Below are 20,015 nucleotides of genomic sequence, written 5' to 3' on the forward strand. Positions count from 1 at the left end.
ACTGCCATAATTCATTTAAAAAATAGTTCTCAATGGTTAATATTAAAAATGTCTACATCTTAACCCACAAGTAAAATGGTTCACCATCATTCCATTAAATTACTTGTTGATAGCTGAAAGAAAGACATTTCAAATTTCGTCACACCATTCAGTTTGATATTTGTAAAACTTCAGTTTTTTTGGTCTACTTTTCATGTTGAAGAAATAATTTCACAATTTCAAATCAAAGTCAACACTGCAGTGAGGAGAGCTTTTCTACTTTATTACAAAGAGAAGAAGCCTTTATGTGGTCAGAAAATACAAGATTGATCTTTTTTTCTCTTCCTATGAAATGCTGCTGTTCAAACAGCCAGAGTGAATTGTCTCAGTTCACTTCTTTAAGTCCCATCACATTCACTTGGGTATGGATGTCCTTGGCTGCTGAAAATCTGGCCCTTTAGTGCACAGGGCGACAAAGTCCCCTGACCAGCAGTTCCAGAATGTCCCATTTTCATATATTGCATCCATGCACACCTCCTAAAAATGAGGTACAGCAGGGCAAACATTTTCCAAAATAGATGTCATATATATAATATATACACATTCGTACATACATACCTTTATTCATGTGATGTCCAAAAATTTAAAAAAAATGTACACATTTATTACAAAATCGTAACAAAGACTGGACAGTGTTTTGCTCATTCTGGAAAGATGAAGCTCAGTAATAACACAACCCTGGAAACCATCCAGAGATTGTGGCAATATCTTTCTTCGAAACAGTCAGATATTCTTGCGTTAAGCTTGGCGAAACTGCCTTTCAAAAACAGAAGGGGAAGTAAAATGAAGGAAGCAGACCTTGCTCATCTTTCCAAATGAAATACGAGAAGGATCTTCACATAAAAATGACAAACATTTGTTATTTTATTACCAATAGTGCTACAATGAACAATGCAAATTTTGTGGTCTAATTTTGTTGAGTCTTTTGTGGGTTTTCTCTTTTTTACATTTTAGAAACTAAATGGTAAACTTCTGTCAGTGTACTTGCTTGTCTTTACAGACTCAAGTTTGTCTGCTGGCAAAAAGAAAATAAATGAAAAAATTCAGACCCTGCTCAAACTAGAGAAAAACAAATTATAAATTTAGTTGTTGGGCAGCACATAATTAGTAAGGCAGGACCTCAAATGGTGACCCTCTGTGTAAGCCAATTGCCAGATCCTCAAGGAATTAAAACCAGGGTGCCTGAGCCACATCAGTTCTGCAGTTATGTTGAGTATTGTGCTGAGACAGCCATACCCCGAGAAAAGGGAAGTCTTTTTAGAAGGCTTGCTGAGCAGGGTTGTAGTTGAAGGTGGATGGCAGGTGAGGCCGTTCTTCTAATTTGTCATATTCCAGATGGAACTCCTAAAAACACAAATTCAAGAACTGAGATAATTTTCTCTGTTTTGATCTCAAGTTTTTGCCAAAATATTTTGTACATACACAACTAAAATACCTACACATCTAAGAATGAATAAGACACACATTTTTTCTCCTCTAGGTAAAATACAACTTGCAGAAAAATGTGCTATAGTTTCTATCTGGTAAGTACAAAAATAAAGACTTTCTGTCATTAAATTATTCATGGACATTTGGTTTATGATACTGAAATTCTGTGCATTTTTATTTAAAATAGAAATTTTAAAATGGAAGAAATTACTATGCCTCTAATATAAAGCGATAAGAATGATAGGATATCTAAAGTCCTCTTCAATGAAAATTACCTTTTGTGCATGAAAAATATTTAGAAATTAAGAATTCTCCGAGTGACTGTTATCACACATTTAAAAAGCAATACATAGTTTTTCTATTCTCATTCAAACCTGGAGAAAACAATCATCTTAAAACACACACATCTCCAAACTTCCCATTTCACAAATCCTAAGTTCTGACTTATAGATAATTCAACTGCCACCCAAAAGTAGTGGTTTTGCTGCAGGCACATTTGAAAGCTAACTAGGATACCTTCATTTCAATCAAACTTTCAAAATACTAATTTCATGAGTCTTAAAATTAAAGAATGGTAATCCCCCCAAGGTTAGTATTAGAGATGCAGAACTCTCAAGGTTAGTATTAGAGATGCAGAATGCATTTAAAAATCCTATATACCAAAATAAGCCTCTGCAAGCCTAGAAGGCAGGGGCACTAAAACTTCTGATTCAACAGTAGTACAATCCCATTTAAAGAATTAAGAACCTTAATATATAATGTAATATTGATGATTAAGCCAACAAGTAATATTAGCAACCATGAGTTAACATATTTTACCTTATGTGTCTTGTATCAAATTGATTCTATAATAAATGTTTTCATTATTGAACTGAGTGAAAATTTCCATTAAATTAAAAAAAAAAAAAAAACTTAGGCCATAGGATCTAACTTTGAGATACAGAACCAAGTATTTAAAATTTAAGGATATCTATTATATTCTTTAAGTCGACATTATCATCTTCACTAACACCTGAGGACAATGAGGCTTACAAGTAACTTGCTTATCTAAGAAGAAGCACACCTAGGGTTAGGCTACATCAGTAGTGTAACATACCGCTTTTAAAATTTTTACAAGATTGAAAACTGATTGACTTCATTTCACCGCAAATCAGAACAAACATTGAAAAAACTCAGTCCTCTGACAAAAGTTTACCCAAAAAAAGGTATACCATTGGTGAATTTAACCTAAAATGGCTCCCATTTTATGAATGACAAAGTAATTAAGAAAGAGGGGTTTAAGGCTTATCAAACTCTTTAATCCCAGAATCACTACAACCATGATATCACCACTAATTGCGTAGCCACTATTTTCCCTCTCCTCACCTAAGAATTAAAATAATTTGATTGTATACCTAGTTATCCAAATTAGTAAAGAAAACATCTTGTTAAATTCTTCTGAAATTAAAATTGGTATCTTAGTTTCCAAAGTATGCAGCTATGGGGGAAAATTCTACTTGTAAATTTGACAAATGATAAGTTCCACTATCCAAAGTTCCATAAAATTAAAATTTGGTTCAGAATAATGCACTATTAGTATATCACCCATCTACATAATTTCTTCCCTTGATCAGTTTAAACCTAGAGTGCAAATTTTTTTAAGAATTTATTTATTTATTTGAGAGGTAGAGTTATAAAGAGAGGGAGAGAAAGGTTCTCCACTCCCTAGTTCACTTCTCAAATGGCCACAATGGAGGGAGCTGAGCTGATCTGAAGCCAGGAGCCAGCAGCTTCTTCTGGGTTTCCCATATAGGTGTAGGGGCTCAAGGACCTGGGCCATCTTCCACTACTTTCCCAGACTGTAAGCAGACAGCTAGATTGGAAGAGGAGTAGCCAGAACATGAACCAGTGGTCCATATGGGATGCTGGCACCACAGGTGGAGGTTTAGCCTACACTGTGCCACAGTGCTGGACCCAGGAGTACAAATAGTTTTAACATGATAAATTGATTTTAAAAAACTTCAAAGACTCTTGTATATAAGAAATTTAGAATTATACAGGTCAAATTCTGTCTTCTACTGTTATTTATTCTTTTCTTCCTGTCTTGTATGTATTTTATTCTTCTTAAATTACAAAAAGCTTAGAATACCCTGGTATCTCTTTAGTTTGATTGTTGATAACACCTCTTTTACATGTTTATCTTATATGTATACATATACCACACATATGCATACCATTGTAGATTCTGTAGCAGTAGGAAGTGTGCCTGTTTTGTATATCACTACCTACTGTTTAGGATAGTGCTGGTCCCCTAACAGGTATGTAAATTAACAACCAATGAATTATTAACACAAGCATTCTTCATTTCAGGATCAAAACACATAATTTTTTAAATAATATTTTAAAATTATATATTATCAGCCGGTGCTGCGGCTCAATAGGCTAATCCTCTGCCTTGCGGCGCCGGCACACTGGGTTCTAGTCCTGGTCGGGGCACCAATCCTGTCCCGGTTGCCCCTCTTCCAGGCCAGCTCTCTGCTGTGGCCCGGGAGTGCAGTGGAGGATGGCCCAAGTCCTTGGGTCCTGCACCCCATGGGAGACCAGGGTAAGCACCTGGCTCCTGCCATCGGATCAGCGCGGTGCACCGGCTGCAGCGCGCCAGCTGCGACGGCCATTGGAGGGTGAACCAACGGCAAAAAGGAAGACCTTTCTCTCTGTCTCTCTCTCTCTCACTGTCCACTCTGCCTGTCAAAAATTAAAATATATATATATATTATAGGGTCTATATATATTTGCTTTTAATGGAAAATTTAGATCACAATATTATAATTTAAAAAGATACAAAGAGCTATAGGTACTTTTAAACATCTTTTAATGTTTTCAGTTTTTCTATTGAAATTAGGCTATGTAGTCTCAAAATGTTACATGTTTTAAGTAAAACTGAAATTATACACTAGATTCAGATTATGAAGTAAAATCATTATTACAAAAGTGTTAATGGCATCACTGCTTTAAGAGACAAACATACACTGCAGGAATGTTTTCTCAAAATTTTTTTTAAAAAGTCCTCTTTCTTTTAATTATAATAAATGTATTTTAAGATTCTGGAAGAAAATGATAAACTACCTTACATATAATTATTAGAAATATTTTTTAATAAGACCCTGAGTGTTATGTTTAAAGATAGTGCTGAAGTGTACTAACAAAATAAATAAAAAAAAAAAAATCACATTTGTATCAGGCTGCAATGTAGTAAATCCTAAGCATTAGAAATTCTCTTAGTTTTACAACCTAAAGTCAGACTAAGATAATCCTTAAATGTTTAAGATGCTGGGAAAACTATTGGAAACAGGATTGCTTGTATCACATAAAAATTTTGTGGAAGAAATTATTCCAAAAATTTTACACATCAAGATTATATATACTATTTGAATTACCACAAATTAGTGGGATGGGCCACTTTAGCAAAATTACATAGGATAATATGGCCTGTTAAAAAGTTAAGATTACTTAAAAACACAGAATAAGCAAATCAATATCAAAATTTTTATTTACATAAATTATTGATGTAAAGGAAGTTTATAAATACTGAAACGAATCCCAGAATTCAGGAACAAAAAATTTAAGGGTATAAATTCTTGATTTAAATTATCCACTTCATAACCTATTATTACAATTCTATCAAAATAATAAATGATTTGGACAAAAAAAAGATCACACAAATTACTGTGAATGAAAACTAAGATTATAGTCAAGATCAAATCAATACCTTCTAAGCCTTTAGGTATAATACTAATTCTTACTGCAGGCTTCTTATAATGAGTTGAAGCTATGTAATATATGTTCTTTACTTGTGAACAGTAAATTTCACCACTTCATACATGGGGATCTTTAAGTTAACTTGAGACCTAATGTACTAATATATCTTGTGTTCTGATGAATTCTGTTAATTTATGTACTATGAAAAGAACACAGATTTCTGACTTCCTAATCAAATTTCTGGGAAAACATGGAACACATTCTTGAAACAAAAAGCCATTGTAAAAAAATCTATGCTGTGAAAGTAATACAACTCCAAAATTTTAAGTTCATGCTCTGTATCAAATAATCAAGAAGTGAGCTGCTTATTAATGCCTCACAGAAACCAGTAATTCTGCTTGTTTGCCATCATTACAAAAATCATTTCTAACAGTATCAGTCTGCATGGATAGCAAATTGTTACCTAGAAAGATATCTTATGCTTTAACCTGGTGGAAGTATAATATGGAATAATCTAGTGACATTATTTCTCAATAACATATATATGACAATAACAATATATGACATTTACTGCTTTTATGGGAAAGTTGAGGAATTTTATATTAACGTTTAAATTATTACCAAATATTTGACTTAACAGGAGGAGTTGAATTCTGAAAAACTGATTCTTACAAAAGTGGATTTGCTCACATATATCTAATGAACTAAAACTATATAGCTATCCACAGCAAAAAAAGATCCATTCTTTTTGCTTATATAAATTTAGAATACACACTGAAATTGAGCAAAAAGTTTCAAATGCAATGAAGAGTATTTAGTTACTTAAAATATCACCTTTCTCCCCTCCAAAGGTACTTTTTCTCTTCTGCAGTCCCACCTAATTCAGAGGCTCTTAAAGTGTGGCCCTGCACCAGGAACAGCAGCATCTTTGGTATCATGTGGGGGCTTGCTAGGGAAGCACATTCTCAGATCCCATACATACTTAGGAGATCAGAAACAATGGAAGTACATACAGCCCAGAAATCTGTATTTTAAAAAGGCCTCCAGGTGATTCTGATGCAAGCTAAAGTTTGAGAGCTAATGACCTAACCTAACAACTGTCAAGTACGGTTTTTCCAACTTTGGAAGAACAGCAGTATACTGTAAGAACAATGATGATAAAACCACAACAAAACTATGACAACTACCACCAAGTATCAAATACACAGTATGTGCCCAGCACTGGATTCAGTTTGTGTGTATAGTCAATTAATCTTCATAATAACTTATAGGAAAATAACATCTACAGTTTATGGCAAAGAAAACGTGTGGAAAAGAAACTTGTACCAGGTTAAAGCATAAATAGCAGCGAGAGTTAAGTTCAAAACCATGACAAAAAGATTACATTTCTTAAAACAGTAGGTAAAATATGTAGTCTCAACCCACTGTGCCACAGTGCTGGCCCGAACGCCCTGGCCTGAAGTGCCAGCATCCCATATGGGCGCTGGTTTGAGAACCGGCTGCTCCACTTCTTGTCCAGCTCTCTGCTATGGCCTGGGAAAGCAGTAGAAGATGGCCCAAGTCCTTGGGCCCCTGCACCCACGTGGGAGACCCAAAAGAAGATCCTGGCTCCTGGCTTCGGATTGGCGCAGCTCCAGCCATTGCGGCCATCTGGGGAATGAACCAGCGGATAGAGGACCTCCCTCTCTCTCTCGCAGTCTCTGCCTCTTTTCTCTGTGTAACTCTGACTTTCAGATAAATCAAAAATTTTTAAAAAATGTACTCTCATACTTTTTTAAATTAATGTAATTATTTCTATTTAACTAAAAGGTTAAGACATGGAAGTACCTTTTACAACCAAGATACTCATATTAATTAGAGTTGTTAAAATACTCATATACAGTATATGGGCTTGGTTTGAAACTGAATACCCACTGAGAAACATCTAAATAATAATAACAATAATAACAGTAATAGAATAATAATAATAAATTCAGATTCTTGTGTATATTTGTTTGCTTTTTTTTGTTAGGCTCATATTTTCCTATTACTTTTTTCAAGGTCCACATGAAATCTTCTTGGAATATAAAACTATTTTGTGGTAAATATCTAGCAAGCATTTTACCCTGTATTCTTATAATGTTTTTATATTTTTATTAGTTTGTAAAGCTGATTTTAAAGAACCAAATAAAATTTTAAAAATCTGTACAAAGAACTAGTTGTTAGAGATTTTTCTTTTCTGTTTAAATTTACTTAAAACATGTAAAACTAACTCTTCAGTGTAGAATCCTAAGAATTGAAGATGCATTCTGAGAATCCTGGAGTTGGGAAATCAGATGATCTAAGTTACATTCTACACTACATAGATAAGGTACACACAAGGCACAAAACACACATGTGAACCATGCTGAAACTGATACTGATGGAAATTTTGTACATGGAACAGTTATGAAGGCATTGCTAATTAGAAAAAAATAACTTTTATCTATACCAAATCTCTCCTCAGTATTTAGTGTACTAGTCATAGAAGAGTGGTGGTTGCAATTTTCTTTCTTTAAATGATTTGCAAAGAAAAATTCACAGTTCTTTTGTGCTATGAATTTATGTATAAAAAAGCAATATTCCTGGGCCGGCACCGCGGCTCACTAGGCTAATCCTCTACCTGCGGTGCTGGCAACCCAGGTTCTAGTCCTGGTCGGGGCGCTGGATTCTGTCCCGGTTGCTCCTCTTCCAGTCCAGCTCTCTGCTGTGGCTGGGAAGGCAGTGGAAGGTGGCCCAGGTCCTTGGGACCTGCACCCACATGGGAGACCAGGAGGAAGCACCTGGCTCCTGGCTTCGGATCGGCACAGGGCGCCGGCCGTAGTAGCCACCTGGGGGGTGAACCAATGGAAGACCTTTCTCTCTGTCTCTCTCTCTCTAACTCTGCCTGTCAAAAAATAGAAAAAAAAAAAAAAAAAAAAAAAAAGGCAATATTCCTGGGGCTGGTATTGTGGCATAGCAGGTAAAGCCACCACCTGCAATGCCAGCATCCCATATAGGCACCAGTTTGTGTCCTAGCTGCTTCACTTCTGATCCAGCTCCCTGCTAAAGGCTTAGCAAAAGAAGCAGATGATGGCCCAAGTGGTTGGACCCCTGCTACCCACATGGGAGACCTGGATGAAGCTCCTAGCTCCTGGCTTCTGGCTGCAGCATGGCCCACAGGCCTGGCTATTTCGACTATTTAGGGAGTGAACCAGTAGATGAAAAAATCCCTCTCTCTCTTGTCATTCTGACTTTCAAAATAAATAAATCTTTGAAATGAAAGAAAAACAATACTGCTAGGATAATTTCATACTTACATAAAGTAACAATATAAAAATAGATAAATACATGACTGGAGTCGGAAGTGAGTATCTTTATTTTATAATTCATTAGACAAAAACATTGCAAATGTTACCAAGGTTTGTGCAAAATTACAGAATCTCTTACCAAGGTCAATAGTTTTCCTGTTAGTGAAATGAACTATTTTTAGACACTCTCCTACCAAAGGAGAAGTGGAGACAGAAGACTTGACAAATATCTAGCACATGGATATATTGGTGCATATATACAAATCAAAGACAACAATTCTTTTTGAAAGTCTAGCTTTATACATTTACATAAGGAAAGAAATATACCTTAGCTACTTTCCTCCAGTTAAGACAGTCAAAGAAGTAATATGTTCCCCTCTCGTATGTATTGGTTTTCATTGTTGGCTCCATGCCGGGTGCCCTCGTAATCCATACTCGTTCTTCTTTGTGATATCTCCAATCACGGTTAAAACTTCAATTTTTTAAAAGAAAATGATAATTAATTTTTCTTGCAGCTCACACAGCTGTTTTATAAATTTTTCTCAGAAAAAAATTACACCTAAAATATATAACTGCTCATGCTTCTTAATCCTGACTCCTTATTGCTATTACATACAGCCCTACTGAAATAAATATAGGAAAGTAATTTCTTAATTTGTCCAGATAACACATTTTACAAATTCAGACACCTTTATATAGCTTAAGAAACTTTTTATATAAACAAAATGTGACTTTAAAAGTTCTGTGAGCAACCCTACCTGATACCCTCAGCATGCCCCTGTGTGACATCATGCTCTACCTGGCCATACCTGAGTGCTCACCTGCCCACAAGCCACTCCCCTGTGAGAAATATATAAAAGGCAAGGAGCGTCCCAAAAGGCTCTCTGCCTCTGCTTTGCTGCCGGTGATAAGCGGTGGATAGCAGCTCAAAGCGCTTGCTGCATGTGGCTTCTGGCCTGCTCTCTGCTTGGTATGGATGCTACCCTAGTTTCCAGACTTCCCCTTCGCTTTAACCTGAACTAAAGCCCTCACTTTTCTATGTACCTTTCACACTAAATAAAAGCCTAAAATGTTTAAAAAAAAAAAAAAAAAAAGTTCTGTGAGCAAAGTGAAAAAAAACTTAGGCAGACCAAATAAGGATACAATGTCACTCCTTTCTGGTTCTTTTTAACATTCAATAGAAACTGAGATACTCATTAAAACAAACAAAAACCACAACTCTTTACATTATTTGATAAGGAATTAAATACAAAGTATATTTGAATTAACAATTGAAATTTATATAATTTTCTAACTATGTGGAAAACAGAATATTCACTTTTGAAAGCCTTAATGAATGTACTATTTTTGTTCAAATATATTCATTGATCTTCAATTCTGAAAAGCTAGAGGATATCCATTAGAATACAAGCAAGAATCGATGAGAATCCATACCATTCATAAACTGGGCAAGTAACATCCAGAGGAAAAAGTCCCACAAAAACAACCCACCATGTAAATTCATTCTAACTACACAACAATGTAATTTCTAGAAATATAAATAAGAAACAGAACTGCCAATTATAGATGGATGAATGATGAAATGAATATATATATATTTATATATAATACTGATATATATATTATACTTAGTAACAAAAGGATCAGGTAATGATCTGTATTTTACAAAATTAAGGCAAAATATGAGAAAAATTAATCTCAGTTGAGAAATAAGAAAAAATTATACATTTGTACTAGCAATTCACTCTAAAGTAAACATAATAAATAGAAGTCTCTAAATTAACAACAGGTGTCACTGTGCACTAACTTCACATGCAGGACCTCTGTCCTCAAAGAGTTGTATTATGAGAGTTAACAGCAAAATTTGTTCTCAAAGACTTAATTTGTTCTAGTGTATTTAGTGGAGGATATCTTTGTCCACTAAGTTTTAGTTATGTCTAAGTGTCCAACTCCATTGTTTGTTTTCTTAGGTGCTTCCTTAATTATAAACTTGTTCTCAAGGACTTATTTTCTTTTAACGTATTAAATAGAGGTCTTATGTCTCATAGTTATGTCTAATTGCTTGCAAAAGATGCATCTTTCTCGGGTGCTTCTTTAAAGTTAACTAAGTTCTTAAAAAAAAAAAAAAGTGAAATTAACTTCGAGATGCAATGACTTTGAACAGCCTTTGCCTTGACTGTTGAGGAACAGGTTTTCTTTTTTTGTTCCATGCAAATTGTTTAACTCTTTACTTAGTATAGACTTGGTCTTCTGTGTATAAAGTTAATTAAAAATGGATCTTAGTGGAGAATGGGACTGGGAATGGTAGGAGGAGGAGCAAGAAGGGTAGGAGGGCAGATATGGTGGGAAGAATCACTATATTCCTAAAGCTGTTTTTATTAAATGCATGGAGTTTGTATTCCTTAAATAAAAGGTTTCTTTGGGGAAAAAAATAAATAAATAAACAAAACAGTCTCTTGGTAACAAAACATTGTTACCATTGGACATAGGAGAAGTAACACAAAACTTTATCTGAGACCATCAGATAAAAATAGATATATGCAAAAAACAGTACCCAACACATCTTTAATTTCTACTTAAATTGGCCAATAAGCTGCTGATAATGTAGATTTCACCTTATCAGTACTTAAAAGCACACAACAAATATGCCTATATAATATTCAGTAGGTACTTATTAAATGATGGTATTCAGTGTCTTATTGTAAACATATATGGTTCCTTAAGAATATGAAATTCTTATAGTTCATTTATTTAGAAAAATTCTATTCACCAAATCCATGAGCTGAGCTGATTTTGTCGTCTTCTTCTTTTTTTTTTTTTTTTTTTGACAGGCAGAGTGGATAGTGAGAGAGAGAGACAGAGAGAAAGGTCTTCCTTTTTGCCGTTGGTTCACCCTCCAATGGCCGTTGCGGCCGGCGCATCTCGCTGATCTGAAGCCAGGAGCCAGGTGCTTCTCCTGGTCTCTGATTTTGTCTTCTTATAAATTTAGCATTATTTAAATTTGAAATTCCTTTTACGTATAATTATGAAGCCATAGTAGCATATGGCCTCAATCTAAATTAAATTTATCGTGCTAAATGAAAAACAACTTAAATTTCTTAATTAAATATTTTCACTTAAAAATACTTAGTTGGGAGCTGGTGCTGTGGCACAGAAGGTTAAGCCTCTGCCTGCAGTGCCGACATCCCAGACGGGCGCCAGTTTGACTCCCAGCTGCTCCACTTTCGATCCAGTTCCCTGCTAATGCGCCTGGAAAGGCAGCGGAGGATGGCTCAAGTACTGGCCCCCCTGCGCCCCTGTGAGAGACCCAGAGGAAGCTCCTGGCTCCTGGCTCTGGCCTGGCCTTGGCCATTATGGCCATCTGGGGAGTGAATCAATGGATAGAAGATCTCTCTCTTTTTCTCTCTCTTTCTCTCTTTCCACCTCTGCCTTTCCATCTCTGCCTCCCAAATAAATCTCAAAAAAATAAAGAAAAAAGTCCTATTGGAATATTTATAAAAAAAAACTTAGTTATCATATAAAGCAATCCATGATAATACAGAAGCAATTAAAGTATTTTGAACATACAGTTCTACTGCAGCTAAAAGTTGTAATACATCTCCTCCATTCATGTAATATAGATAGAAGAGAAGGTCTTCTCCATATCGGCCAAGTTTTATTGCAGCCAGCTGAAAAAGAAAAATAAATTATTTTGAAACATAAAACAAATTGGAAAAGCCTAATATACAACTGCTACCAATGGAAAGATAAACTCTTCACTTTGTAGCAGATATAACATGATTACATACACAGTAGCTTAATTCTAAAAGGCAGTTTTGCTCCTTATTTCAAAGACTAAAGTTACTTAACAATTCAGACACCTATTTGACATACCAAATGAGGGGAAAAATCCAAATAAAAACTTCCAAGGAAGACAAAACATTGACTGTCTCACTCTCAATATTTATTAATATCCAATACAGTGACAATACAAGAAGACTATCATCAGATACAGGACTCAGGTTCAAGATCCAGTTCTATTACTTAATATAACCATGTCAAAGTTACTTAGCATCTATGAGCTTTTATTATAAATGTGGATAATGACACCTATAAGGGTTGCTAAGAATGTAAATGAGTGAGAACACATGAAAACACCTTACAGAGTGCCAGAAACAAAAAAGGCTTTTAAGAAATATTAATCGAGTTGATATTCCACAGTGATTCACAACACTTGGCTGTGTTAACAAGTCACAGAGATGATTTTTTTATTTTGATTAAATGGATGACTGAAAGATGACTACTTTGCATTTCCCTCCACAAGGCAGAAACATAACTAACTGCCTACCAAACTGTAAACTGTAGGTGAGTTAACAATCTCAAATTCTCACATTCAAAAGAAATCTTAAAAGTTCTCTAAAACAAAAATGTTTTTATCTCTTTACCCGATCCTATATCTACATTTTATTTGAATGGTACACATTCTCTGAATGCAATTTTTCTCTTCATTTATGTTATTCCCATTCAGGCAGCAGTCCTTCATGCAACAAATTCTCCTAAATTAGCATTTTTCAAATTGGCGTAAGAAAAGGGTCTAGAAACTTAGGTAAAGGGAGCAAAAGAGATCTTTAGTGGAGATAGTAAGAAGAGACAGCAGCAAATCACATACTCCACAAAGAGAAAATACTAGATGCTTCTCTATCTCATAAATCTTGCTTTCCATCTATTCAGGTATCATATTCCTTTACTTGCCTATATGGCATAGACTGAGAATGCTGTCATACAAACACACACATATGTGTATAACATAAATATGAGGGTACATCAAAAAGTTCACAGAACATAATTAGATGGTAAGTTTATTTTGGTGCAAAAAATTTTGAAACCCATGCATAGTTTTTTCAAAATATGCACATTTTGGGGCAGGCGTTGTGCTGTAGTGGGTTAGGCCACCACCTGCAATGCTGGGATCCCATATGAGTGCTATTTCAAGTCCCAGCTGCTCCACTTCTGATCCAGCTCCCTGTTAATGTTCCTAGGAAAGCAGCAGAAGATGGCTCAAGTGTTTGGATTCCTACACCTATGTGAGAGACCTAATTCCTGGTTTTGGCCTGCCTAGCCCTGGCCGTTGTGGGCATCTGTGGAGTGAACCAGCAGATGGAAGATCTCTCTCCCTCTCTCTAACTCTTTCATTCATATATCTTAAAGGAAAAAAAAAATGTGCATTTTCCATGAACTTTTTGAAGTTCTCTCTCTTCTATTTCCTCACTAAATCACATCCTTTCACCAGGCAAAAATTTAGATACCATTTTTTTCCTAACAGAAATAAACTCTCTTGGTTCTTCCAAGGAAAAAATGTTTAGCATTTTCTTCCTTAGATTAAAAAAGACAGAGTAAGATTAATTATTATACAATTAGAATTTTAGGTAATTAAAAAAAAGAAAAATACAGGGAAAAAAGCCAGAAGTCATAAATACTTTATAAAAATATATATAATGCTTCACTAAAATTACCAAATCTGTTAATATGTGTAAAGTAAAATCATTCTTATCGAAAAGTGTATAAAATGAGAAAATCAGAAGGAAATTTATCAAATTAGCTTATTCCCATCAACTGTAGTTATGGTTGTACCCTGTCATTTAATGTAAGAAATAGCTTACCAGTCCTATCATTGTTTTGTTTTTAAAATAGAAAACATCATCAACATTAGCATAAACAAAAATAAGTAAAATTGTTACATGTAACTGAACATACAAAACCATACCCCTCAGAACACTAATTATTTAAAAAATATTATGCTATCTGAACTGAAAAACAGTACCTGGAAAATAAATTCATGCTGACTGAGTAGAATAATAAACTACACTCACCTTATCCCTAATGTGAATGTTCGTTAAGTACTCAGATGGAACATGGAAGTCTGGATAATAAAATGAAAAAAGCCTTATTAACTGATTCTCAGTTGTAAATATCTTTTTAAAAGATCTCAACACAAATAGATTCTCCTACCTATGTCTTGAGGTCGACAAGGTGAAGATGCCCAAGGTGACGCAAATTTGGGGTAGAGATTTCTGAAAAAGGGGGAAAAAAACCAATTTGAAGTCCAAAGTAGAAAAAAATATATCTAATTTTATTTCAGAAAAATCAGGAGAAACAAAGACTTAAAATATAAAATGAGCCTCTTTACTTCTAATTCCTTTTCTTGGGTTTAGTATGAGTTAAACAGCAGGAAACCAAAACAAATATGTATGTGAAAAATACAATAGGACTATTTCCCTCAATAGTCTTAAAATACAGCATTAGTAACACCATGTATTAACAAATAAAAATGTTCTGCTTTTAACTGATTTCAATTCAAAATGCTTTGAATTCACCATGCCCCTAAGTTAAATTACTTTTCCATTTATGTGGCCAGGGAATAAAATGTCAGTATGAAAAGCAGTTTCAAAATCACCATTTACTGAGTGCCTATTATATGTCTGGCACTGTTCTAGGTGCTTGAGATGGATCGATGAACAAATAATTATCACTAACAACATGAAACTTTCGGATTGAGGATGGCAGACTGGAGGAAGGCAGACAATTGGCATAATAGATCAACATATAATTGCCCGTGTTAGGGGAGGGTTTGGGGGAGGAGACTGGCTGCATATTTAAAGTAGTGTGGTCAGGTAAGGTATTATTGAGGAAGTCAGATCTTAACACAACTTGAAGGAAAAGGAGGAGATAATCATATTAATTACCTAGCAAAAAACTGCTCTTGTCAGAGGATACTGCTACACCAACTGAGGCAGGGCATGGCTGCCATACACAGAAGGAAAAAGGAAGCTGTGACACAGTGAATGAAGGGAAAAGTTGCTGAAGAAGGATTACGGGAAAGATGGTCACTAAGAAGACCTTGTAGGCAAGGCTCTGGATATTTAATCCTAATGAAACTACAAACTCTTATTGGGTACTGAACAAAGGAGCAACTTATTCAAAAAGGTTTTTCCTGGCTGCTATATGAAGAAGAGATTGCTTGGGAAGGAGAAAGGGGCAATCAAAGATAGTTGTTGAGTGACTAACAGAGTACTCAAGCTACAAAGAATAATGATTCAAACCAGGGTGGTAGCAGTATAAAATAGTAAGATACACTCAGATTCTGTATATATCCATATATATCAATTAAAAATACAAGACTTCTGCAAAAGACTACCAAGGAAGCAAATGTAGAGCTCTAACAAAAAAGGGTCAAGAAGAAGAGAAGGAAGAATCAGCAAAGGAAATAAAGAAGGGTCAACCAGTGAAGTCAGGTAAGAATGGTGTCCTCAAATTAAAGTGAGAATGTGATTTAAGGAGCAAGAGTTCCTAGAAGAGATCACTGAACTTAACAACAAGGGAGTCATTTCATAAGCTGAATGAGGCTAGTATTAGTGGAGCGGCAGAGCCAAAACCATGATTGAATGAGTTCAACAGAAAATTTTTTTTCAAGATTATTTGTTTATTTTAAAGGTAGAGCTAGAGAGAGAACTTCTACCCACTGGTTCACTCCCCAAATGGCCGCAAGGGCTGGAGCTGGGCCAGTCTGAAGCCAGGAGCCCTGAGCTTCTTCCATGTCTCTCACTCGGGTGCAAGGGCTCAAGGACTTGGGCTATCTTCTCGTGCTTTCCCAAGCACAGCAACAGGGAGCTGGATTGAAAGTGGAGCAGCCGGGACTCAAATGGGCATCCATATAGGATGCTGGCACCACAGTCAGTGGCCTTACCAGCTACGCCAATAGTGTCAGCCTTGAGATTATTCTTTTGTGTTTTGCTTCAAAGGAGAATAAAGAAATGGACATGTAATTCACGGAGACAGATCAAGAGACAATTTTTCTTCTGAGAAGAGAAGTAACAGTGTATCTGTATGCTGCTGGAAATGATACCATCTAAGAATGGAAAACTGCTAAGTTTTCGTAAGAGGTTTTAAACAGCATGGATTGACTATGGTAACACAGAACAAGAAAAGAATAAGGCAGATGTAGACGGCAGCAGGTACTAAGATTTGGTGGCAACACTATGCTGATGTTGTCTTCTGATTATTTCCACCTCTCTTAGTAAAACAGAAATAAAAAGTAGGTTATAACAGTATAGGACAGAGGGAAAGATACAAGTTCTTATATTAAGTGTTTGTGAAAGTGTAAAACTGTTATATATGAGAGCAAAAAAGTGAATAGACTAGGCATCCTTGGTATGATGCTGTCTGGCAGAATTAAAGGTCTATTTTTGAGGTCCTGGTCACAAAACATGAAGAGGAACCAGACAGTGAAGCTGTGCACTTTCCCCTAGTTGGGTTCATCAGAACAGAACAGGAATGGAACAGGCAGAAATATAACCACAGTTGTAGTTTTGCCATGCATGCATGACAAAGTGAGAGGGGGGGTAAAGTAGTCAAGGGTAAATGTAAAAAAGCATTATGGTTGGCCATGGGACTTAAAGAAAAACAAGGAAATGAGTTCATCACAGGGAGTGATAGTCATACTGAAGAGGAGTAATAAGCTGTAAGAATCAATAGACGAAGGGCTAATGTTGTGGTGTACTGAGTAAAGCCACTGCCTGAAATGCTGACAATCTATATGGACACTGGTTCTGTCTCAGCTGCTCCACTTCCAATACAGGTCCCTGCTAATATGCCTGGAAAAGCAGCAGGAGATGGTAGTGTTTGAGCGCCCATCACCCACATGAGAGACCTGGATGAAGCTCCTGGCTCCAGGCTTTGGCTTGGCCTAGTTGCAGTTATTGCAGCCACTGGGGGAGTGAAGTGGCGAATGGAAGATCTCTCTGTAACTCTTTCAAATAAACAAATAGCCTTAAAAAATAAATAAATAAATAAACCCAGAAGAATAAATAAAATGAACATAGTAGCAGAGCGGGTTAAGCTGCCACCTGCAACTCCAGTGTCTCACATGAGTGCCTGGTAGAATCCCAGCAGTTCTACTTTTGATCCAGCTTCCTACTCCAACCTCAGCAGATGAGGCCATCTGAGGAGTGAACCAGAGGATGGACAATCTCTCTCTCTCTCTCTACACTGCCTTTCAAATAAATACATAAATATTTTTATAAAAAATAAAAAAGAGAAAGAAAACAGAAGTGTTGTTCAGAGAGCATGGGAATACAAATTTAAAATTATGGAGGGTCTGCAGTTATTGGAAATCATAAGATCAATGGAATGATTAAAGAAAAGAGTGACATACTGTGGGAGATTTTTGGAGAGAAGCTTAGGGATCTGAGATTTCAGGATTTTTTTTTGTTTGTTTTTAGTGTCTTCACACAGTTTATGTTACAGTAGAAGGAACACACAGTAAAGGAAATTCACAAATTCAAAGTAGTGATATCCATGAAATAAAGATTATAAGGTAACTGAAAATTTTATGGCATTTTTTGGTTTATTTATGTTTCAGGATTTTGGAAGCATCACTTGAAATTACTTAAAAAATTTCATGAAAAAATAGAAGATTAAGTTTATTTCAGTGCAAAAAATTTTTAAATCTATGCATATGGTTTATTCTTAATATACATTTTTCCATGAACCTTTTCAAGAACCCTCATATATGTATACACTGAAACTGCCAAATCATAACCAGAATGATATTCCAGGGTGACACTGATGTAGGTGCTACTAAGAGAGGGAATGACCTGAACAGTGAACAGGTAACAGCAACAGAGTGGCAGCAGGAGACATAATTTGATGAAGAGATTAATGTTGAAATTTTGCAGAGTGGTATCACATACAAACGTGGAAGAAAAGAAAATAACTTACTCAGGAGAGTTCAGATTGAGGCCTAATGTTGTTAAGTCACTTCCTAATGCCAGATGTACCATTCCTGGGTCTGTTTCTGCTGCCCTGATAAACGTTAAGAGGCCAATCATTCCAAATTGGTCCGTCACCATCCCTTGAGGAATGTTAGTAACCCGACCTGCAAAGAAAAACAGTTGTTTTTATTTGTGAGGAAAGGTAGAGAAAATGCATTCTGTAAGACTTTGACATATTTGTAGAGTCCCACCATCAGGTAACACCTGGATCCCTTTTTTCTGCTGATTATTATTTTGTGTCGTTGAACTTTTATCTCCAGGGAATTTGGGTCCATCCGTACTTGAAGTTGTCTTGCCAGATGTATTCAAATTCTAGCATAAAAAAAAGTGACATTAAAATTTATTAAGTGTACAAATTCAAGTTTATATGTTTATACTTTGCTATTCATCCTTATATTTAAATTGGTAATACAATATTACCTGTTTTTCTCAAGTTTTATATGGAAATTATGTTTCCAAATATCATCTACTTCTGAGCATTTAAAAGTACAAAAAATTTAGGGAAAATATTCTGATTATCTCATATCTTCAGTCACAGGAAAAAAAATACCATTCTCTCTCTCTCTCCCTCTCAGGGCTTAATGCTTTGGGATACACTTTAAGTTATACTCTTCAATGCTTTAATTTTAAAAATTAAATATAGTTCATTCCCCAAAATAATACCAAAGCAACATTCAACTCAGGAACATATGAATTTTTAAAATTTACACTTATGTGAAGTCTTACCCAACAATCTTCTTTATCAATTATTTTAGTATTATACAAACTACCATCATACATACAAAAAAGCTATTTTCAGTGAAATGTGGAAGAAATAAACACATTTGTTAAGTCAGAAAGAGGAAGCTGAGCTGGCTGAATCAACACAGGTATAAAATGTGTATAAAGATTCTTCAAGGAGAGAACTTACTCAAGAAAAACACAGCTCCTTAGAAGGCTATATTATCAAACTTCATGGGATCCAGCTGACAGGGACTACAATAAAAGTCTAAATTAACTCTGAGAAGTTCAACAGAAATTTGCAAACCTATATGAAATAGGAAAAAAATAGGCTATCTTCTAAGTTATAAAGCTTTTCCACAGTCTTCAGAAGTTAGATTATTACAGATATTCAAGATAAACAGTTTTGTAATGTATTTAGTAAGTAACTGTTAATATAAGAGAAATCTGAAAGAAAAAAACTACATCACTCACATACACAATTTTCAGGTACTTACAGATTTACTGTCATCATTACTTGACGTTGGATCTTTATAACTGGAACCAGGTAATGCTGGAAAATCTTCATTGTGTATTGAGAAGTCCTGGGATTGCTCATTTGCTGGTTTTGTAACCATTCCAACTGGGTAAAAAAAGTAATCCGGAGAATTGCAATTGATACTTGTGATAATGGGCTACAGAGTATAAAGAGTTATCTTTGCTCATACTACACCAAAAGCTTCTTTAAAATGTTATGAAAGTGTACTTCAAAGAATTAGTATTCAGAATAACAATGGGGAACTAAATCTTGATTTATTGATTAATAACTCAACATACAAACTAACACGAGGGAAATAAGTGTAAATCCTATAATTCTAATATTTTACATAGGTGCTTAAAATGATTTTCTAATGGTAATAATTTAAAATCTGGTTTAATAGTTTGATTTAAATATTTGAATAAATACTATAAACACCAGTTAACCGTCAAATAC

The 20,015-nt window shown here is 35.2% G+C and overlaps 1 protein-coding gene across 4 annotated transcripts in view; it reads right to left on the reverse strand.

The window, feature by feature from the left end:
* Window positions 1–241: 241 nt before the first annotated feature.
* Window positions 242–20,015, reverse strand: part of CNOT2 (CCR4-NOT transcription complex subunit 2) — a 121,453-nt gene continuing 101,679 nt past the window's right edge. For all 4 annotated transcript variants that reach the window (XM_062203226.1, XM_062203227.1, XM_062203228.1 and 1 more), the window contains 8 exons: window positions 19,540–19,664; window positions 18,514–18,634; window positions 18,270–18,426; window positions 14,502–14,563; window positions 14,363–14,412; window positions 12,081–12,181; window positions 8,841–8,985; window positions 242–1,383 (listed from right to left, as the gene is read on the reverse strand). In XM_062203226.1, the coding sequence (XP_062059210.1) occupies window positions 1,297–1,383; window positions 8,841–8,985; window positions 12,081–12,181; window positions 14,363–14,412; window positions 14,502–14,563; window positions 18,270–18,426; window positions 18,514–18,634; window positions 19,540–19,664 (848 nt within the window). In that variant the 3' untranslated portion in view covers window positions 242–1,296. The remainder of the gene's footprint in view (window positions 1,384–8,840; window positions 8,986–12,080; window positions 12,182–14,362; window positions 14,413–14,501; window positions 14,564–18,269; window positions 18,427–18,513; window positions 18,635–19,539; window positions 19,665–20,015) is intronic.

This window comes from Lepus europaeus, chromosome 10 (assembly GCF_033115175.1).
Source record: "Lepus europaeus isolate LE1 chromosome 10, mLepTim1.pri, whole genome shotgun sequence".
NCBI classification, from domain to species: Eukaryota; Metazoa; Chordata; class Mammalia; order Lagomorpha; family Leporidae; genus Lepus; species Lepus europaeus.